This window comes from Crocuta crocuta, unplaced genomic scaffold (assembly GCF_008692635.1).
Source record: "Crocuta crocuta isolate KB4526 unplaced genomic scaffold, BGI_CrCroc_1.0 scaffold396, whole genome shotgun sequence".
Classification (NCBI taxonomy): Eukaryota; Metazoa; Chordata; class Mammalia; order Carnivora; family Hyaenidae; genus Crocuta; species Crocuta crocuta.
The window spans coordinates 1,168,030-1,191,598 of record NW_027533259.1 but is presented as its reverse complement, the minus strand read 5'-3'; the positions used below and the strand labels follow the sequence as shown (position 1 = coordinate 1,191,598).

The 23,569-nt window shown below is 44.8% G+C and overlaps 1 protein-coding gene across 9 annotated transcripts in view; it reads right to left on the bottom strand.

The window, feature by feature from the left end:
- The window catches only part of SRPK2 (SRSF protein kinase 2), a 252,628-nt gene that overhangs the window by 19,297 nt on the left and 209,762 nt on the right, over nucleotides 1–23,569 (bottom strand). For all 9 annotated transcript variants that reach the window (XR_013330892.1, XR_013330891.1, XM_077746915.1 and 6 more), the window contains 5 exons: nucleotides 20,738–20,844; nucleotides 8,658–8,823; nucleotides 7,447–7,472; nucleotides 5,733–5,982; nucleotides 4,554–5,036 (listed from right to left, as the gene is read on the bottom strand). Coding sequence is in view for 7 of the 9 variants with exons in the window: in XM_077746915.1 (XP_077603041.1) it covers nucleotides 4,554–5,036; nucleotides 5,733–5,982; nucleotides 7,447–7,472; nucleotides 8,658–8,823; nucleotides 20,738–20,844 (1,032 nt within the window). In the remaining 2 variants the exon portion in view is untranslated. The remainder of the gene's footprint in view (nucleotides 1–4,553; nucleotides 5,037–5,732; nucleotides 5,983–7,446; nucleotides 7,473–8,657; nucleotides 8,824–20,737; nucleotides 20,845–23,569) is intronic.

Below are 23,569 nucleotides of genomic sequence, written 5' to 3'. Positions count from 1 at the left end.
CCCCGCCCCAACGGCAGAGAGCAGGCAGAGGGGGAGGGGAAGCCAAACTACTGAGATCAGAGGTCTGAGGGAGAAGAGGGTGAGGCTCCAGTTCTCACTGAGAGTGTGCGGTGCAGGGGGGGCATCTCGACCTGCCACCGGCTCCTAGGTGTCCCAAAGACACCTCCCAGGAGCCACATGAGTCAATTAAGACAGAGAAGATGCACTTGAAAAGACGCATCATCACACATGTTCAATACAGTTTCTTTGTGTTTAATACCCCTCATTTACGATCACGAAACAGTCTCTTTGGGGGCAGGCTGTTACCCTCCTGGCTCAGGTCCGTAGACGGTGACCCTGCTCACAGCGCATGACAAACAATACGAGGGAACTCATCTCAGAGCTGAACTGCACAGGACCACAAGCAGGGTACAAGACAACCTACTTGGTATTTCTGACTGCCTTTTCTCGGTGCCATAATTACCTGACCGCAACCCTCAAAACAGCCCACTTAAACAACAGGCACTTGCCGGGGACTCACACCAACTTTGCTCTGCCCAGGACTCAGATCATCTCATCTCGTTGAGTCATTATTGTGGTCGCCTCTTACAGCTCTTCCTCATGCACTGCCTCTTCCAATGAGGGAATGACAAGTGGGGATATGTCACTTCGTGAAGGATGCGGCTCTTGACCCATCTCTGGTGGCCTGGGGTCTGAGCGACTATTCATTCCATGTGAAGCGATGCCAGAAACTAGTAAGATGGCAGTGGGTGGCGCCTTCAAGGGACGAGAGCACCACCATCGCCTATCTGCAAGGCTGGGCTAGGCTCAGCAGACCCTCTCTGGCTTGAAGCGTCCCTCCAGTAAAAGCACGAATACCCTCTCGGCGCCCAGAGGTTCAGCACCAGGCCCTAGGGGATCTAACACCTGAGCCTGGCCCGTTCCTTCTCCGGGTATTTACGGAGTCCCTTCTGCGTGCTGTCATGGCAACGGCCCCCTCACCACAGCCCGGGTTAGGAAACTCATGCACCGGGCAGGATATGGACAATAGAGTAAAAATGAATGACGCGGCGTCTGGGTGGCTCAGTCAGTTAAGCGTCTGACTTTGGCTCAGGACATGATCTCACGGTTCGTGGGTTAGAGCCCCGCGTCAGGCTCTGTGCTGACAGCTCAGAGCCTGGAGCCTGCTTCAGATTCTGTGTCTCCCTCTCTCTCTCTGACCCTCCCCTGCTCACGCTCTCTCTCTCTCAAAAATAAAAACATTAAAAAAAAAAAATGAGTCACATGCCATGTCGGGTGGCTCTAAATGCAAAGATGGAAAACAAAGCAGAGAAAGGAGGTGGACCATGATGAGGGTGTTCGGGGGAGGTCTTTTCTGAGAAGGTGACTTTTGAGGAGAGGCCTGAATAAAGGGGGGCATGCAGAACGAGAGGCCCTGGGCAGAGGAGACAGCAGGTGCAAATGCAAAGTGGGAGAAACAAACTCGCACTTTTGAGAAACTTAAGGAAGAAGCCAGGGTGGGAGGTGCCGAATGAGCCGGGGCAGGGAAGGGGAGACAAGGCCAGAGAGAGCCGCTAGGGAGAGGGCTGCAGAGGGCCTGCAGGCTTCAGAGCGACACCTCGGGCCGTTAATACTGAGTGGAAATGAACTGCAGGTCCTTCGGTAGGGAGAGGAAGGGAAGAGCACAGGATATGCCCTAGAGAGGACAGGCCAGGCAGCAAGGGTCACAGCGAGGGCAGCACGTGCAAGGACTGGCAGTGATCTGGGTCACCACCAGGTGAGGGCGAGAACCTTCCAGGTAAAGTCAGCAATACCAGATGGGATGGGTCAAGATACATGCTACAGCTCTAGAGCGAATAATCCAAGAGGAATCCTGCCTCCTCAGCCTTCCGTGGCTCCCCGCCACTCCAGGGAACAGGGCTGCACCCTTCAGCCTGGCAGTCAAGTTCATCTGGCCGGGCTCTTCCTTCTGCTACTTCCTGTCATGTGTGGCCCGCTCTAGCAACAGGGATCCACACCAGCTATGAACACGGCCGGTTTCCCTTGCCTCGTGTTCTCGCAGAGGTAGACAGCCAACTACGAGCCTGTGGGCCCCACTCCGTTCACACAGGAAACAAACCCCTCCTGTGCTCCCATCGTTACCCAAGGATCAAGCTGGAAACCAAAACTGAGTGCCTCCAAACAAATGACTGGATAAGGAGACCCCGGCCCTGCTGGGGACCTAGAATTGAACAATACCGAAAAGGTCTGCTTGGTGAGAGGTTTGGGTCAAAGTGAAAAACAGACCTCCTGTTTCTCCCCAATGTGATGTTCGTACAGGAGAGCCAGTGCTGATGGTGAAGGGGGCAGGTGGCACAAAGATAAGTGACAAGAAAAAAACCCAGATTATCACTGATTTGACTGTTCGTTAATAAATGTTCACGGCAGCACTGAGTTACATGCTGAGGATACACGGATAAAACCCCACGGCGCTCCCAACAACTTCACACCGTGGTGAGGAAAAGGCTGGCAGAAACAAGGAGCGTGCAGTTAAGAAAAGCATGACTGGCAGGTAAGTGGGGGAAGGGAACTGGCCCACGTGGGAAGCGATGTGGAGGAGGTGTTTGTGCCGCTGGCCGGCGAAAGAATGCAAGTTTGCCCACAGGATGGGCAGTGGAAAAGGGGAGGAGAACTCCCAGCAGGAAGAAAGGCAGGCGCAAAGGCACAGAAACAAGAGCGAACGTGCCATTTACACAGACTCTCTTCATCGGCTCTGGAAAATAAGCTGGGAAGGAGCTCCGTTATACCTGCGACTGCAAACCTTTCCACGGTTTACTCCTTCAATAAAGTGAATGTTCATCTCAGTAGATGCCTATTCATAAATGCCACATTCCATTGTTCCTATACGTTATGTACATGATAAAAGGCAAACAAAAACTAGTAACAGAAACTACCAGAGGACACGGATGGCTCCAGCCTGGGACAGGGCAGGTGTGAGCTCGGGACGAGATTCCAGAGAGACCGGAAGCAGCAAAGGGCAAGGGATTGTGTCAAAAGGACAGAAGAGACCATTCGAAAAGGCTGATGTGGACCAAACCAGGGACAATTCTGGCAGCAGGAAACAAGAAGCTGTGAATGATTATCAGACGTAACTCAGAGTGGTCATTAAAAGCAAAGGAACCCATGGGCGCAGGATATGAAGGGATGCGTGAGAGGCAGTGGGGTCGGCAGCGCGCCAGGAAAGAGCATGAAAGCTTTGCCTTCTGCATCTCCTCCGTCTGGTTGCTCCTGAGTTCTGTATTCGTTTATAACAAACCAGGAATCTAGCAGGAAAACAGGTTTCCTGTGTTCCCTGAGCTGCTGGAACAAATTAGTTGAACCTGAGGATGGGGTCATGGGAACCCCCGATTCATGGCTGATGGGTCAGAAGCACCGGTAACAAAGTGTACTTGCCGCTGGTGTGTGAAGGGGAGCAGGGGTGTCTAGTGGGACGGAGCCCTTCACCTGTAGGATGTGGTTCTGTCTCCAGAGACTGTCAGAACGGAGTCAAATAACAGGACACCCAGCTGGTGTCAGAGAAGATTCTGGTGGAGGGAAATACTCCTACACACACACAGGTGAGTTTTCCCTACATGAACCTACCTTCCGTGTGAAAAAGCATTCTGTAAGCACCCTCAAAGAGTCCTTGATTGGGGTAAAAGTAAAAAGGAACAGGGTATGTTGACCCAAGTAAAAGAAATAACAAAACAGAACCTACATCCTTAGGGTGGTTAGTTAGAGCCAATGAGTAACAAAGTCAGCTCTGCAGGGCCCCCATCTGCTGGACCAGGAGGGGCTGCTGGAGATTCACTCCAAGGGCTACTTGCAGGGCTGGGTCATCAACTGACCCATCGTGTGTTAACCACTCTTGCCAGCAGAGGGAGCAGAGGAGGATTCTGAGCGCCTCCGTGGCTAGAATGGAAACCCTCCTTGATGCCCCAGGTTTGCTTACTAGAGTCCCTGAGCGGGTCCCAGGCATAGATGGGCCGTGGGGCACTCACGCTCAAAACACTTGATATAAGTCATCATCACATGAAATCCCATACCCCTCGCTTTAAATTGGCTTTGACATTTCAACAGCAGAGTCCTACAACCAGAAACAACTATCAGAATAAAATCAGAGACTCCTTCCTTAACACAGACAAAGAGGAGGTATGTTTTTTCCTTGAACAGAAACGAGACAAAACAAAAACCAAAAGCAAGACTATGAGATGGAAGTGCAAATATTAAACTACATATTCTGTGAAAGCCACAGGTATAAGCTGCTGGATGTGGACGGTTTCTACAAATGTAGATGTCAGTAACTGAATACAGAAAGAATGAAAAAAGCTTAGAAATGGGATCTGATATTCAGAGAGCCAGAAAAAGCCTTACTGGGACAGAAGACATTTTAAATCACATTACTTACTCAGGAGTACAGAAGGAGTGAAATGACCATGGGAAACTCATATATACATGATGTGCCCACCCCCACACAGCATTCTCTTCACAGCATTTGTCAAGGCTCGGACACTCTGGCCACTGAAACCAGACACTTGGTAGGAAGGGACACTTACTTTTTGGCAAATCTCCAGTGCTGGAGGCTGAAACCGTCCGGCTTCTGTCATGGGATGGACTGCTTTCCTCAGGCTCGGTAAGTGGGGATCCCTCGGAAAGTGCAGAACCACAAGCCACAGGTTCTAGGGGCCCAGAGAACAACGATGTGGAAAACTCTGGGAACTGTGACTCAGGAATTTTATGTCGTCCATTTGGCAATTGACCATTGAATTGTTCATAGGAGCTGCTATATGTGTAATCACTTTCCGCATTTGGCTCATCAAGGTTATATTCCTCAGGATTGGGACAATCTTCCTCATCGTCATCTTCATCATCCAGCTGCTGTTCCAGTAGGAAGGGGCCGTTCTCAATATGACCGTTGGTTCTGGGGGATTCTATCCACGCAGGGTCTGTGCTCGTCAGTTCCGGTTCCACATCATCTTCATCTTTCTCAGTGTTCTCTTTCTCAGTGTCTTCCTTCTCTTCCTGGTCCTCAGCCTCACCTTAAAAAGTTGATGGGTTGAGAATCAGAACGTGTTACTCTCCTTAACACAGTGGCACTCAGTGGCACTAGGTACATATTTCCTCCAACAAGAAACAATTTTGAATGTGCTTAGTTTTTTTGTTCCCCCTCTCAAATAAGCTTTACACCCACCGTGGGGCTCGAACTCGTGACCATGAGGATCAAGAGTCCTGTGCTCTGCCGACCAAGCCAGCCAGGCACCCCTGAACGTGTTTAATTTATGTGCTACACAGCAAAACACAGCTTGGCTTTAGGGTAAACTCTTAGGTTTCCTTAATTGTATTTGTCATTTAGTAAAAAATTGGCTTACTCTTACTAGAAGAAGTTAGATTTGGGGGAAAAAAAGGAGTAATTCCACTTCTACCCTCTCTTCTACAATCTTCAGAAAATGTGACTACATTATGTTAGGGTAAAGGTTAATTACAAAATAAAGAATATTCGTTAGCATGTTCAAAATGTGGTGTTAGGTAGACATTTTCCATTAAAAAAAAATATTATGAAATACTAACAGATTTCTGGCATTCATTTTACAAATGAAGTGGCAGGTGTTTTCCCATATTCCCCAATCAGGAGGTGGAAAGACATCCTCACGTGTGAAGGAGTGACCCCAAGCCCACCTGGGTGGGGACCTGGTGGGTGCCCGGTAATGAAGCGCGAGGACCCCATGCAGACTGACCCTTGTCATTCGCAGGCTCGCCCTGGGCCGCATCCTCTAACCCCGCAGTCTTGAGCTTGCCCTCTGGGCGGTACTCCTCATCGTCTTGTTCGTTGGAAGGTACAGCGGATGAGATGTTTTCTTCTATGATTTTCCTTTCGGCTTCTCGCTCCAATTCTTCTATTTCCTGTAGGCGCTTTTCCAGTAACTCAGCCTGCCTTTTCTGCTTCTTTTTCAGTTTTTTCTTTTTGTTCTTAGATATTTTTCCTATCTACAACGTGTTAAGAAAACACCACAGGTCAGTTTGCTTCTTTTGAAAGCACTGTGCAAGAGTGCAAGTGAGAGCGGCGTGGCAAACCCCAACCAATCCTGTTTTGTCAGGTCGGAGTTTTTCATTGAAATCAAATGATCACACAGGAGACCACCTGGTGGGTGGGGTAACCGTAAAACCAGCGCCACCTAACATCGTGGAAGGGGACGGCGAGCAGGCCCTGCCCTCAGAGGGACATGGCTCCAATGTAGGAAGTCTGTTTCATTTAAGCGCTGAGCGCAGCAGAAATGTGCTGAGGTACCCTGGCTTTTCAACCAGCAGCACCCCTTGCAAGTTTTATTTGCTGCTGCCTGTAAACAAGCTGACAACCTCCCCTGTCCTTCCTGTCTCGCCGAACTCAGCCCAAAAAGGAGACCCTGCCGAAACAGGTGTGTTTCAGTCACCGTTGGTCAACAGCACTGTTTGTGTTTGGGTCTCACCCGCTGAGCTGTTGTTATCAACAGCAGAGGCTGCACAAACTGTCAGAAATGAGCATATGATGTAAAGGGAGAAAAAAGAAAAAGCTACGGTCTCAGTCTGCCTCCGATCAGGGCCACGTGACTTGGAAAGTGCTGGCAATGACAGCCTCCAGTCTCTCCATGGAATCAATAATCAAAACAAGCTGCTCGAGCCACAGCAGGGCTGCAGGCGCGGACAGGGCCGCACAGTGAGGCAGGTGGCATCATTGCTACAACTGCCGCCTGCACTGGGACTTCCGTTCCCAAGTGAGGGCTCCTGGCAGCGCCCTCCATTTCTCAGCATTTCCTTTCAAGTGCTTCTGGTTCATAAAGCACTTTCAGGACTTGCACAGGACTCATCAACTCAAGACATATACACTCTATCCTCTACTGGACTGAGTGGGTCTACGGACACTGGGGCAAGACTGAATTCCAAGCAGCTTGTTTGATTTGGCTGGACCACAAAATACACAGTACTCTGTTATACATAACTACTGGCTGGAGAACATGTTAGAGTACAAGCTTCAGGAAAACAGGATCTTGGAGGCCAATCAGAAATATGTTGTTTTTGTAATAATCACACTTTCAAACCTGATCTTGACCACATCACTTTTCACCAGACTCCACCAAGAGCACCCCAGAAAGTGCTCAGGGAAAATGAAGATCAAACGTGGACGAGCTCTAACTACCCCAACTCTAAAAATCCCTTCAACTTGTCAAAGCGGTACGTCTCATCCATTCAAGGACACAGTGTTTGTAAACATGGCCGTCCTTTACCTTCACATGTATTAAACACCCACAGGTGAGAAGGGTACAAAGAAAGGTACCATTTGATCCCCAAACAACCTTAAAATGAAAAACGTTGCAAAAAGCAGCAGAAACTAATGTTACAACTTGAAAAGCTCAATAAGGAACAGCTGTTTTTAACAGGAAGGTGAGTAGAAGTGTGTGTGGAATAAGTACTTACAGGTTTTTGCTGTGGAGCCGTACTCACTAAAACAAAATGAAACAAAATGAATGTTTAGAGGAAAATAGACATATATCTTTAGGTAGGTAATTTGAATTGTAAAACGAAGTAATTATTGTCTTCTAATGGCTATTCAGCTGGAAAAGTGTTCCACATCACAGCTTCTTAATCCTACAGATCTAAACAGTTTTTCCAACTCAAATGAATGACTGGCTCTCAAAAGGCACAGCAGTGGTGTTTCATACGGAGCCATTTCTCTTATTTATCTGAAATTAAATGCCTATTTATTTCAAAAACAGTCAAACCCAAAGCACTGATAAGTAAATGGAGAAGAGTTCACAAATGTCACACGGTCATCTAACTAAATCTGTTCTACAGACAATGAAATGAACAATTTAGATAAGAGGGTGTACATCTGTTTGACAACTAGTTGGCAAGTGTATACAGCTGAAATAAATCAAATACTGCAGCAAATATTCCAGAAATCACATGACCACCACTGTGAGCAGCCACAGCCTGAAAGACTCTGGTTCTATGATCTGAAAAACACCTCAACGGTATAAGACAAGACTAGGAGGTGGTGCACCCCCCAGAGCCCCGGGAGACGCAGGACGTTACCCCTCAGCCAGCATGCTTGCCTGACAATGCACCAGGGCGCAGATCATGTGAAGACATACTGAAAGCGGGCAACTCTTTGCTGCAGCCACTATCCCCTGTAAAAACCTGACGTGTAACTATATATGCCAATACTCAAGGCATTTGGTCTTCTCCCACTCTATGGTCTTTTGTAATGGACTCCAAAGCTACCAGTTAGACTCAGGTTGATGTAGACTAACTGGAGACTGGGGAGCATTTTAATAAACCTGAAACTAGAAAAAAAATTCTGATGACTGCCGGTCAGCTACAAGTAACCCATGACTGTATACTCCTCTGCAGAGAAGCGTGCAGCGTAAGAAAATGTTCAAGCATAGGTGAGGCAGCACATAAGCTTTCAAATGATCTTTTAAGGGAGGAAGAAGTTAGGTGTATTACAGCATCATTTAAATGGAGCACCTTCCTTTTCAAGAAAAAGGTCTCACCATTTCTAGCAATCAGGCTCTTAAGAAAGTTCCTAATAGGTACGTGCTTGACTCAACTACCTTCAGTGTGCGACTCTGCAGGCTTGCAGTGCCTCCAAACAAAATGAAGGAAAGTTGGCTCAGCTCCCTCACCTGCAGACCCCGAAGGAGGAGGAGCACCTGCTTTCTGCCACTCAGTGGCCTCGGCTGCCATTCTTCGCACATAGGCGTCATCCACACACATCAGGATGTTCTCTGGCTTGATATCTGTATGAATGATCTTGCACTTACTGTGTAGATAATCTAACCCCTGAAGGACCTGGTCATAGTAAAATCAAGTGAAGAGATGGGTTATTAGTACCTTTATTCGTCAATATTTACTTGCAAATTACGTAATATACCCACAGGGCACAAAGTACAAAAGACACAAAGGGTATTTAGTAAAAATCTCCCTCCTGTCCTGGCCCCCAAAGGAGCCCAGAGCCCTCCCATAAGCAACCAATGTGAATCATTCTGAAGACAATTTATGCTCATGGAAGCAAATGCATCTATAAATATACTTTCTTATAACAACTTTACAGAGATGTAATTCACATACAATTTACCCTTTTAGGTGGACAAGTCAATGGTGTGTAGATGTGCAACCATCACCAGTATGTAAAACAGAACATTTTTATCACCAAAAAAAGAAACACCATACCTACTGGCAATCAATCTCCATCTCTTCCCAGCTCCTCTAGCCTCAGGCAACCATTAACCTACTTTCTATCTTCCTACATTTGCTTGCTGGTTCTGGACATTTTGTATAAATGGAATCATACAAAATGGTCTTTTGTAACTGGCATAATGTTTTAAAAAGTCCATCCATCCATGTGTAGCATGTATTAGTACTTCCTTCCTTTCAACTGCCAAATAATGTGCCACTGGATATGCTATGTTTTGCTTAGCCATTCACCTGATGGACATTGGGTTACTTCCACTTTTTGACTATTATAAATAATATTACTATGAACATGCATGAGTTTCTGTGTGGACACATGTTTTCATTTTTCTTGGATATATACCTGGGAGTGTGATTGTTAGGTTTTATGGTGACTCTTTTGATAAACTGTTATGCTGTTTCATTCAGTTGGTGGCACCATCTCACATTCCCACAAGTAGTAAAGAGGGTTCCAAACTTCTTCGTCATGACCTACACTTTGCTGTCTTTCTAATTTTAGTCACACCTACTGGGTGTAAAGTGTGTATCTCACTTATCTGCACTTCCATGATGTCTAATGATGTGTATACATTTTTAATATTGCAGAGAAGAAGGTTTACATAGCCTTAGTATCCACTAGAACTGCTGAAACAAAATATAGATGAAAACAAGACCCATAAAACTTAACGTGCGGTGGCCTAAATACAAAGCCACAGTTTTTCTCAAATTATTTCCACCAGAGAAGAATTCTTTCAATTCTTCTCATAAACAAATATTTCAAAAAATATCCCCATTGTGTTCCTTGTACACTGAAATTCTATATGCTCAATACATATTAGCATTTAATAAATATCACTTTAAATCATTTAGGGGTCTTGTTTACAACAGACAGGAAGTGGGGAGTAAGACAAGAAGATACGTAATATCCAATTTTAGTAAGTTTTCAGCAAGAGCCCAATGCTTCTGTCTACTCTATCTGGCTAAATAGCCTTTACAGATGGCAGTATTAGGAAATGAGGGGACAGAGGTTTCAAAAGGAAAAGGAAAATGAAAAAAGAAAGACCCATCTCTTAAAGAGGATGAAAATCCCCATACTTACCTAAAATAACTTTCCCTATGAAGGATTTTTACATGACTTCACTGATCAAGCATCAAACTCCTGGAACAGGTCGTGTACCCGTTCGAGGGGGTCTGACAACAGCAATAAGCAAAGCCCCGTGTCTCCCTGGGGCTTATAGTCAGAGGGCTTACTGTCTTATGCCAGAAGGAAGAGAGGGGCTGGCCAAAAAGCAACCAAGGTGAACCATGACTACAGCAAACAAAATTTAATGAGCTCTTGACAAGTTCTGGTAAGTACTGAAACAGTAAAACAAGTAAAAGTAGGATAAGAGAAGGAAAGACACTTGTCTTTTTACCTTAAAATTAATATTTAACGTTTGCAATTATATTGTAATTAGAATGTTTAAATTATGTCTGAAATATCAAAGGACCAGTAAGAAAGACTCTTTATACATTTCCATAAAGAATAAGGTTATAATCCTGACAGGAGCACAATCCACTGGGCCTATATGCTATTCACTGACAATTCATGCATCTTCTTTGTTCAAAATGAAATTATACGGGGAATTTAATATCTGAATAATGAGATTCTGAGAAGTACAAGAAATTAATGGACAGGAACAGTGATGATTTCTAACCTATGGGGGGCAAACAAGTAAGATTTCTGAGAAACTTTAAACAGTTTAAAATTATTCCAACTGAGGGGCGCCTGGGTGGCTCAGTCGGCTGGGCATCCGACTTCAGCTCAGGTCATGATCTCGCAGTTTGTGGGTTTGAGCCCCGCATCAGGCTCTGTGCTGACAGCTAGCTCGGAGCCTGCTTCAGATTCTGTGTCTCCCTCTCTCTTTGACCCTCCCCTGCTCATGCTGTGTCTCTCTCTCAGAAATAAATAAGAACATTTGAAAATTAAAAAAAAAATTATTCCAACTGAAATTGCACTTCCATGATCAAATATTAACTCAAAGTAAAAACGTCTCCATCTCTCCACCTCCATTTCTTGCCCAAGGCTCTCCTATCTCTCCCCCTGAGCTCCTTCACAGCAATCTGGCTGTTTCACTGTGTGGGAGGCTACACAAGGAAGAGTTAACACGATCTGGTATGCAAATGTGTTCATAGGAGTTCCCAGGGACCAGGAGGTACTTGAGACAAAGTGTTCTCAGCAAGAACTTAAAGCACCAGATTTAAAAATATTTGCAGGTGTACTCCACTGGGTTACCCTTCCTTACGAAGCTGAGCTTATAACGTCTGACAATGACACAGTGAAAGGTTTGAACACTGGGACAAATTAAGATAATGTAAATCTTAAAGGAAATAGTTAAGGGACACAGTAAGTATGGTGTTAAAACACAAGCTTGGGACTCACACCAGTCCTACAATGCTGCCAGAACATTCTCTCACTGGGCAAAGTACTTAACCTGTTCATTCTCTCACTGGGCAAAGTACTTAACCAGATCATTCTCTCACTGGGCAGAATACTTAACCAGATCATTCTGTCAGTGGGCAAATTACTTAACCAGACCATTCTCTCAGTAGGTAGAATACTTAACCAGGTCATTCTCTCAGTGGGCAAAGTACTTAACCTGACCATTCTCTCACTGGGCAAAGTACTTAACCAGATCATTCTCTCACTGTGCAGAATACTACCAGATCATTCTCTCACTGGGTAAAGTACTTAACCAGATCATTCTCTCGCTGGGCAGAGTACTTAACCTGATCATTCTCTCACTGGGCAGAATACTTAACCAGATCATTCTCTTCCTGGATAGAGTACTTAACCAGATCACCCTCTCTCCCTGGGCAGAGTACTTAAGCTATCTGAGCTTCCACTTCCATATTCATAAAAGAGGGGTTGGATATATCTACTAAATAGAAATATAGTAGGAATTAGAAATAATCCATGGAAAACCTACAAAAAAACAAGGTCTAGTTCACAGGAAGCTCAAAATCAAGGGAAGAACTGGACTAAGTCAGAACACTTGTACTGATATTGACTAAGTAACTATAACTTCATTAAGTCACTTACTAAACTTCTCTGGGTCTCACTTCTCCGACTTGGAATGTGAATGGGCTATGGTCTGTGCTACATCCCAGCAATGAAATTGTGGTTTCGTAATTTCTTCTAATTCAGGACTAGAATTTTTTTAAAAAAGCCTTTAGCTATAGACTAAAAAGAATGGTGCTCTTTTGAAAAACAGCATTTCTGTTCTTAGTGAAGTTGAAAGCAATAAAGCACCCCCAAATCACTAAAGTAATGCTGGGCAATCTCCTAACCATTTAAGCAGAGCAACTATGATGATGCACAAAAAAGAGAAAAGCAGTGAATAAGCTTCATGACCACAGAAAGATCTCTTCTTGCAAAAGATTAAAAAAAGAGAGTTCAAAGTAGCTTTGGTAATTTCCCGTGTTTCTTTCACTTGCCAGGCACAGCATATTTGTCTTTCTTGCCTAAAAAAACATCCTTCGCCTCATCAGCAGGAGGCAGCAGAGACTGCAGTGAGACCCTCTGGCTGCCATCTGCTGGAATCCACAGCGGCCCTGAGAGCAGAGATCAATCCAAGCACAGAGGGGCCAGGCACTGGGCAGCGCCTCACACCCTGAAGAGCCAGATCACACCCCCCAGGAGCAGGAGCTCTCTCTTGTGAGGCCAGACCTGCAGGTTACCGGCAGCATACCGTTGAAGCAGAGCCCAGGGCTGGGAGCTGGGAGCCCCAGTTCTGGTTCAGAAACAAATTAGCTATGCCTCCGAGCGAGTCCCATTCCGTGACCTCAGATTCATCTGTAAAATAAGACACTCGTCAAGACAGTCTCTAAGGCTTCATCTGCACACCTGTGAGGATGGCGAGATCATCTGTCACTGGTGTGAACGACATAAACCTACTCCTCTCTCCACGGCTCGCTACAATAGGCCCCGCATCATGTAGATACAAGAGGAGTAGGTTCAGAGTAATGTGGGAACTTCTCTCAGGTCTGTGTCCCTTGGTCTGCTCACCACCCAGAGAGCAAAGCTTCTCCCCAAATCCTAAACTGTAAAGACAGAATGAGAGCAACTCTCCAAATTATTTTCTGACTGGTCACCACGTGGGGACTTCTCTCCTCCCCCACCTGGACAAAGGACACAGGGCCAGGAGATGTGGCCTGCCTCTAATTCTGTAAGGCCTTGCTAATGCAGCACAGAGGGAAGCCCAACAGGTAGCCAGAGGGGCTGGCCCATGCGGGAGCCTTTAGAGACACAGCAGCCCCTCTCGGTGTGCATGAAAACACCAGAGGGGTGCTCCTCCAGCCTAGAAACTTTCCTACTAGAAAAGCTAAGGCTCCCAATGGATTTCTCTCCGTCACTCAACAGACACGAGGTAAACCCTACAACCTGCTTCTGACAATTGTGGCGTTCAACTGAATGAAGGAGTGTGGGAAACCCAGCTCAACAGAGGGGACAGGAACTGGATGCACACACAGCCAGAAGTCTCAGTGGGCAGTGTCCTTGTCTGCTTTGTCCCAAGCCAGTCTTCTACTCCGCGTTCTAGCACACACTACTGAGAATGCAGGAGAAAACCCTGCCATGGTACCTTTGAACTCGCCTGGGACCAAAGAGCCAGCCTGCGTGCCTGGCACGGGAACCATGCGCTTCAGAGCGAGCTGGGTGCGAGGCCTACTGCTCTCCAAAGGAAGCGACTGCTCCATCCTTCTGAGCAGACGACCCAATACTCTGAGCAGCAGGATGCAAGTCAGGACAGAATATGTACTACCACGAGGAATAAACCCAAGAATATAAAAGTACTTGCCAACTTCATGTTAATCTTCTGTTTTATAACTGAATCCTGGCTCAGCAATAATGAACTAACTGATCACTAAGAGCAGTGCAATAACTGAAATGGCAAAGAGATACTAAGTGTAGACCAAAGCATCCAGTGAGAAGAGGAGAATCAGCCTGCCCAGGCCTGGCCAGGCTCTTCCTATGCCCCCAAGGCTCCAGCCCCATACAGGGGTGTCTGGAAAAGCCCTGCATTTGACAAGTCCCCTTAGCTTAGGCTTGCCAATTACCAATTACTTCATAAATAAAATCTAATGGCTATACTTTTAAACAATCTAATTGCCAGCTCTCCTATTAAGGCAAAGAAAACCATTTACCACAGAGACGTGAATGCACACTTTTCACAAAGACGCTATAATTTAAATGCTCCCAGATCCTTCTACATAGACACTTCAGAGTACCTTGCAGTTGAGAGAATGGGTTCTGGAATTACACCCCCTGCATTGAAATCTTGCCCTGCCTCCCCATCCCCAGTAACTGTGGGGCCAAGTTTTTTACTCTCCTGTGAAATGCCCTCTGTAGAGTGGATAACCTCTCTGGCCTCATCAGGTGTGATGAGGACTGGGCAGCATAATACAAACACAGTACTTCAAACAGTGGGCATCTAAAAGAGCACAGCAACCGCTAGTGACGATCATGGTTACTGAAGAGTAAAATAATAGTTTAAAAATCCAGAGCTACAACCTGTAACTGCTAGTTTTTCCAGTACTGTACCAAAGTCACCAAAACCAGGGCCTTGCCCTTACCAAGAAGCCACTTCCTTACAGGGCTCCTGTTAAGGACAATGAATTAAACCATAAAGTTTTAAAAAGTAGAACGTCAGCTACCTTTCCAACAAATAAGAAAGTCAAAGCCACATTTAAAGAAGAGCAACAGCGTTTGAAGAAGCCATCACCTGCAGTAGACCTTTACTGCACCACAAATAAACACGGCCACCACTAGCATCCTTTTTCCTCTTCTACATTCAGATATGAAAGCGACACATGAAATAGACCTCAATAAAGCTGATTTAAAAAGAAGCAAGAAATGAAAGCTGGGGGGCCAACAGACACCTGCAAGAATCCACTCTTGAGCTGGAGCGGTGGCCTGGGGGAAGGTAGGGGCTGCCAATGGTGTCCCAGGAGCCACCAGCATGGTCCTTCTCCGACCCAGCACCAGGTCACCAGGGCTACATGAGGACAACTAAGAACTGACCAAAGGACTGGTGACAGTGTATCAGAAGCCCTGAAAAAGCAGATGATTCAATTATGTCATTATTTTTAAAATGATAAACAAGTGGTAATGTTTGTCTACAAGCCCATCAAATCAGACAGTGAGCCATTTTGTAGAGTAAAAAAGAGAAACGTAGACTTCTTCCCTCATTCAAGGAAAGGCAACCGATCAAAACCATCCTTTGACTACCTACTGCATGAAGGATGCAGCAGAGACAGAACTCAGGACACATGATGCGTCATCACTCTGAGAGCTCACAATGCAGGCGGGGAGTGTGCACTGGTCACCACACTGGATGCTTTCCCCGCAGTCCTTCCATATTAATCTCCACGATAAAGCCACAAGTCACATATTATCATCCCAATTTTACAAATGAGAAAACAAGCTCACAGAGGCTACGTGATCCAATCAGGTTAAGTGCTAGAGGTGCCTGGGTGGCTCAGTCGGTTAAGCGTCCGACTTTGGCTCGGGTTATGATCTCACAGTTCATGGATTCAAGCCCCCATCAGGTTCTGTGCTGACAGGTCAGAGTACGGAGCCTGCTTAGGATTCTGTCTCCCTTTCTCTCTACCCCTCCACTGCTTGCTCTCTGTGACTCTCTCAAAAATAAACATTAAAAAAAATTAAAAAGAAACAATTAAGTGCCAAAGTTATTATTTGAAGTGAAGTCTTTTGGCAAGGCATGTATCCACTGCACTTTCCCCTATTCCCGGTTCTCAACAGGAGAGAATTCTGCCCCTCAGAGACATTTTCAATAGTCACAACTGTGGCCGTGGTGGCCGATACAGGCATCTAGATGCCTAAAAGCACCCTACGGTGCATAAGACAGGTCCCGGCGACAGAGAATTCCCCAGTCCAAATGTCAGCAATGCCAGGCCTGTCAAACTGTGGGTCATGCTGGAAGACTCCACAATCATTAGGAAAGGACCCAACACAGGCCGCAGGCATACTGAGGAGGGCAGAAATAGCATTTTGCACTGGGGTAGTGTGGGAAGGCTTTGTCACAGAGCAGGATTTTGGTTGAGTCTTTAAAAACATGAGCAGAAAAGATGGTATTTTCGCAAGCCTAAGACATAAGACGTAATCAAAGATGTGCAGCTAAAGTAATGGCAAGGTGAGTACTTTCTCTAAAACACTACAAAATGAAACTGGTACACATTTCTGAATAAACCTGCAGGAACTCAGCACCTATTTATAAATGCTGGGGCATCTCTGACTATTCAGAAGACACTGTCACTTGGTGGACTCTAGGAGAGAAACTGGGTATCTAAAGGACATACAGTTTAGAGCACTTACATGTATTGTCCATTTTCTTTAAAAGATTCATTAATTAATGGAGAGAAAAATCACCTGCCAGGAGACAAAAGCTGAATCAGGGTTTGCAAGAGGAAATAAGGGCTGACAACAGATGGCAGAAAACCTTAAATAGGTTCACAGGAAGAACAGTGATTTAACTTTTATCCACATTAGGCCAAGTACAATTCCAACGATATATACGCCACTGGGCAGAACACTAAACATAAGATCTCCAGAACCAGACCACCTGGGTATGAACTCCTGTTCCCCAGCTTACTAATTTTTTTTTTTTTTTTTATATTTTTATTTATTTCTAGGAGAGAGAGAGAGAGAGACAGCGTGAGCAGGGGAGGGTCAGAGAGAGAGGGAGTCACAGACTCTGAAACAGGCTCCAGGCTCTGAGCTGGCAGTCAGTACAGAGCCCGACGCGGGGCTCAAACCCACGAACCGCGAGATCATGACCTAAGCAAAAGTCAGACGCTTAACCAACTAAGCCACCCAGGCGACCCCCCAGCTTACTACTTTTTAAGTTAATTCCTAACTAGGGGTAAGTTACTTAACTTCTCAATGCCTCAGCTCCTCTCCCATAAAATCAGAAGGGTAAAAATACCTATTTTACAGAGTTACTGTGAATACTGAATGAATGAAAATTTGCGAAGTACTTACAACTATGCCTAGCACACACTAAGCCCTGAATAAAAATTTGTAATAATCAGGCGGCTTGGGAGGCTCAGCTGGGTAAGCACCAAAGCACTCTTGTTTTGGTTCAGGTCATAGTCTCACTGTTTGTGAGTTCAAGCCCCACATCAGGCTTGTACAGACAACGCTGGGCCTGCTTGGGTATTTCTCTCTCCCTCGCTTCCTGCCCCGCCCTCACTCACGCTCACTTGCGCACGTGCGCGCGCGCTCTCTCTCTCTCTCCAGCACACTCAGCATAAGTAAATAAACTTCAAAAAAATTTGCAATAATCAATAGTAATATCCTTTTACGTCGTTATAATAACCTAGCAAGGAAGGTACCATTATTATTCTCACTTCATTCATGATGAAATTGTGACTTAAGGAGGTTAAGGAACTGAGCTAAGGTCACATAAGACACCAAAACCCAAGCTCTTTATCACCCCACATGTTGCTTCCTGAGAGTGAACAAGGAGCAACGCTATGTTTAGACAACAGGCAGCGGAAAGCTACTGGAGGTTTCTAAATGGGAAATGTGATTTACTGGAGCAAAGTCTTGTTTTGGAAGGTAACTGCTAATGGAAAGGACAAAAACCTGGAAGAGAGAAGTGGAATAGGATGGGCAACCTCTGGGAGAGGACAGAGAAGCCTGCACAACGGTACCAGCTGGAGGTGATAAGGCTCTGAACTAAGGATGGTGGCACCGGAAGGAGGAAGGTCAGGGGTAAAAGACATAACACAGGTGGGATCAATGGCTAGGTGATGAGTGAAGCATGCCAAGTGACAGATGACAGGGGTGACTCACACAGGGTCAGCCACGCCTGACGTGAAGGGAAAGGAGACCACACAGTGAAAGAGTATTAGAATGCTGCTCTACCTAGTCCGGTTCTGGGAAGCAAAGTTAACTGTGAGGTCTATTAATAAAGAATTAAAATACTGAATCCATGGGGCACCTGGGTGGCTCAGTCAGTTAAGTGTCCGACTTTGGCTCAGGTCATGATCTCGCGGTTCATGGGTTCGAGCCCCGCGTCAGGCTCTGTGCTCACAGCTCAGAGCCTGGAGCCTGTTTGGATTCTGTGTCTCCCTCTCTCTCTGCCCCTCACCTGTTTACACTCCATGTCTCTGTCTCAAAACTAAATAAACATTAAAAAAAAAAAATCTCTATATTTGAATTTCCCTTCATTACCTTTGATTCACTCTATGGTTCAGTATTTTTTTTAATACTGTCAGTACAGAGCCCAAGGCGGGGCTCAAACCATGAACTGTGAGATCATGACCTGAGCTGAAGTCAGATGCCCAACCAACTGAGCCACCGAGGCACTCCTCAGATATAGAGATAACTAACTGGGATATATATCAATTTGCTCCTTTGAAAGTTACAAATTTAGGGGAAAAAATCCAGAATGCATATTTTTCTTAAATAAAATTAAAGGTGGGGACACTGTAAACAAAACTTCTAATACTGCCTAAAATAACTAAGTATAAAAAATGAAAATTCCATCTTGAAATTTTTCTAGGCCAATGAAACACTATTAAGAGTTCTTAGTCTCCAAAGCACAGTGTACGTGAATTGCACTGAGGATAACACATTCATTAAAATCATTTGTTCGTTCAGCAAGTACCTACTAAAATTCTATTAAACCCCAAGAATTTCATCTTTAGATTTACAAACTCTTTGACTTGCTTTTTCTGGAATACAAAATAAATACCAATGGTTCATCCAGGAAGTCACCTTCCTTCACTGCCCAGCCTGAGTTGTGACATGGTGACTGACCATGTCAGTCATGATGGTGATTGCAGACATCTTTCAAAGTATAGGGTTCGAGGGAAAGACAGAGGCTACATGAAACATATGCAAGGTGGTATTTCTCAAATTATTTACTTTTTGTCAGAATACGTAAATCTTAGTATTTTCTGGATTTATCAGGGATAATGAAGAATTTTTTTAGAGTTTTAACAAAATGATATTTTTAGAGTTGCTACCAATAGTTATAAATACTGAAGAGTTATTTAGGGACTGTAAATTTCCAATTAACGTTAATCATCACCACCACCACGTTAAAGGGAAACTGTTTTTTCATCTGAGCTATTAACCATGTTAAAATAGTAAACTAAAATGCTACTATCTAAAAACTAAAGGGAACAGATAGTATTAAACAAGAGCTGGCCACAAGTCTGTATACCTAACATAATACCATGTACAAGAACAGCACTACACCGTATAAGCCAAGGCGGAGAGCCCTTCTCTCTCCGGCCCCTCTTGCTGTGTAACATCTGTAATTTCAGAAGACAAGCTGCCGATGTGCAGTACAAAAAGATAAAGATAAATGATGAGCCCTCGGCTGACTCAACAACGCTACCTCTACAAATTTTCAAAAGAAAAATCCAGGATGCTTTCACAAAACAAACTTAAGCTTCAAATCTTTATAAAATGGGTTAAAAAACCTACTCATATGCATATATGCAAATACTATCTATACTACCACTATAAGGAAGGTTCTTTTGTAGGCATCCATCTCTTGAAATCACAATTCTTTAATTGTAAATCATTCCCTGATTCTTTTCCTATTAAGAATTCTGAACCGAGGCCTGTATTTCAGGCCTGGAAACTCCTGAACAGGCCAAGCTCAAGCTCTAGGCCTTGGGGACAAGGGATGGGTGTCAAATCACCTAATCCTCTTCTCAAGCACACCAAGCAACCCCTTTGATATATTGCTTCCTTTGCAGAATTACCCGTGGCAATTATCCATGATGTCAGAACAGGTAATACAGAGTAAGTCATATCTGCAACTTTCCCTGTTTAGGCTAGGAGGGCAACCAAGAGCAAGACTGATAAATTCCATCCAGAAAACTGAATCTGTTAAGTATTTCTCATTAGAAGAGCTCTGATATGCCTATGTTTTCATTCTAGAATTATTTGTAGGAACATCATCCCTGAACCAGACCCCGGCCAGAGGTTTTCTTTTATCAAGGTAATTGAACAAAGTACAAATCTAATACAATACTCCCCATACAACTTAAACATACCTTATATTATCTTTCATCTAGACTCTATCCAATGATATGTAGAAATAATAATAAATGAACACAAATTATCTATTTCTTCTGAACTATTTTCTAAGGAACTAAGTGGGACATTTTTTAGTAATGACATTAGATACAACAATCTCTCAGTATACATACCATTTACTTTAAATAAAAGATCAATACACCAAAATAAATGCATGCCTGACATTTACAAACTACTCTCTTTACAAGACAGGATGGAATATCATTAAATAAATATAAAATTGACATAACAAGTTCAAAATGTTATGCCCTGTAATATACATGTATATAGGAAAAATCAAAATTATATATATTTATACGTGTGTGTATGCATGCACATGTGTCTGCTAAGCATATTTTTAACAACAGGAATCTGTGTTGAAAGACTAGCCAGTTAGGTAATGGAGGGAGGGGGCTGTCCTCACATCCTCACCTGTCGAATGATACTCTTCACACAACGTACTGGGAGGCCTTGGTAGTTGGACTTGATGATCCACTTGAGGAGATGGTGGCCAAGCACTTCGAAGACCATGCAGACATCTGGGACAGGGTTAAGGACCATCTGCAGATACATTTCCTGGAGTGATGCAATTACTCAAAGCAGCATCGCTGTAGCACTTGACATTTCTTTCTTTATGAAATGCAACATCGTTAGTTATCAATAATACCACAAGTGGTCACTTGCTGTTTCTCATCTAAATGAAGAGATCTAACATTGACCAAGTACTCATATTCAATATGTTACTCAGTGCGTGCTCATCCCGTTAAAACAATGTGCTTACGGCCACATGCAGAGGCAAACACAGTGAACCCAGGAGCCAGAAGAGCTCTCTGGCATCACAAGGTCCGAAGGCTGCTGGGCCCCGAACCAACCCCACACCTCCCTGCGCTCTTGCTCATTTCAACACCCTCTCGTCCTGATACTCAGCATTAGTGAAAAGTAAGCTAGGCTGAAACCTCATAAAAACTGATGACAGGAAAACAACAACAACAACAACAACAAAAAGCCTTAAGTATCCTCCCTGCCTGCCTAAATCTCCATTCCATAAAACACTATATAAAATAGAAATTTACAAAACACAATGAAGACATTTAATCTTTTTAATAGTATCTTTCACTGCAGAACTAGACCAACTTTAATACTACAGGCAGCTTTCAGTAACACGAGATGACAATATAAGAGGGCACTAAGACCCACGTATAATAATGAAATCTCAGGAATCTGGATGTTTTTCCACCGAATAGAAATTCTAGTCAATCACAGACTCTGCAGAACTATGATCCACCAGAGTCCATCATACAAATATATTCACGTCATTCATACAAGAAAACTTCAACTGGCTTTGAAAACCTTTGAGAATATACTGCTCCTCCCTGCAAGCCGACAGACAGGTTATTGACGCCAGTTAGTTGAGTATTTTCTACAATACTTGGATCTACCATTCACATTATGACAATATTTGTTGCTTTAAATATTTTTTTAAATAAAATATTTCTACAGTGTTGGAGAACATTACAGATTTATGCAAAGATAAGCTAAAGTCAGAAGTTTTATTTCCCAACTCATTATTATAAAAAGGCAAACGAAGGACTAAAGTTAGTAAAAGACACAGAGCCAAAGGCCAAGATTTCCAAGCACTGACCAAGTGGGACTATAATGGTTTACTAGCAGTTTATTTAAGAGTAAAAATAGCCACTGGAGGGGTGCCTGGGTGGCTTAGTCGGTTAAGCGTCCGACTTTCGCTTAGGTCATTATCTCGCGGTTCATGGGTTTAGCCCGGCGTCGTGCTCTGTGCTGACTACCAGCTCAGAGCCTGGAGCCTGTTTCAGTCTGTGACTCCCTCTCTCTCTGACCCTCCCCTGCTCACGCTGTCTCTCTCTCTCTCCCCTAGAAAAAGAAGGAAAAAAAAAAAGCCACTGGAACATACATTTACCCATAAATCAGGTGGTTTCTCCAAAGAAACCCTGTCAGCTATCCTGGCGAACTGCCTTGCAGAACCGATACAGGAGGAGGGGCTGCTGTGCCTGCTCATAAACAAACAGGCTCACTTGGGCACAGGGCAGAGGACCAAGAAAGGGAAAATGCACTCAGCAGCTCGCAGAAATGATCTTGAGGCAAAGGGCAAGGTGACATCAGCAGGCAATGGCACTTACGAGTGCCCTTGAGTCCAATCTCTAGAAGAAATACAGGACCTCCTTCAAACATACATGTAGGGAGCGCTTCCCTAGGAGACGAAGGCTTAGGAGACGCAGAAACAGGATGTCCGTCTGGGCTGGGGGGTGGCTTTGTCCTCAGGGTCCTGGAGCCTGGGCACGGCAAATATCAAAATCTGTTTCAAACGTTGCAAATGACATATCAGATAAAGGGCTAGTATCCAAAATCTGTAAGGGACTCACCAAACTCCACACCCAAAAAACAAACAACCCAGTGAAGAAATGGGCAGAAGACATGAACGGACACTTCTCCAAAGAGGGCATCTGGATGGCCAACAGACACATGAAACGNGCTCAGAGCCTGGAGCCTGTTTCAGTCTGTGACTCCCTCTCTCTCTGACCCTCCCCTGCTCACGCTGTCTCTCTCTCTCTCCCCTAGAAAAAGAAGGAAAAAAAAAAAGCCACTGGAACATACATTTACCCATAAATCAGGTGGTTTCTCCAAAGAAACCCTGTCAGCTATCCTGGCGAACTGCCTTGCAGAACCGATACAGGAGGAGGGGCTGCTGTGCCTGCTCATAAACAAACAGGCTCACTTGGGCACAGGGCAGAGGACCAAGAAAGGGAAAATGCACTCAGCAGCTCGCAGAAATGATCTTGAGGCAAAGGGCAAGGTGACATCAGCAGGCAATGGCACTTACGAGTGCCCTTGAGTCCAATCTCTAGAAGAAATACAGGACCTCCTTCAAACATACATGTAGGGAGCGCTTCCCTAGGAGACGAAGGCTTAGGAGACGCAGAAACAGGATGTCCGTCTGGGCTGGGGGGTGGCTTTGTCCTCAGGGTCCTGGAGCCTGGGCACGGCAAATATCAAAATCTGTTTCAAACGTTGCAAATGACATATCAGATAAAGGGCTAGTATCCAAAATCTGTAAGGGACTCACCAAACTCCACACCCAAAAAACAAACAACCCAGTGAAGAAATGGGCAGAAGACATGAACGGACACTTCTCCAAAGAGGGCATCTGGATGGCCAACAGACACATGAAACGATACTCAGCATCCCTCATCAGGGAAATACAAATCAAAACCACACTGAGATACCACCTCA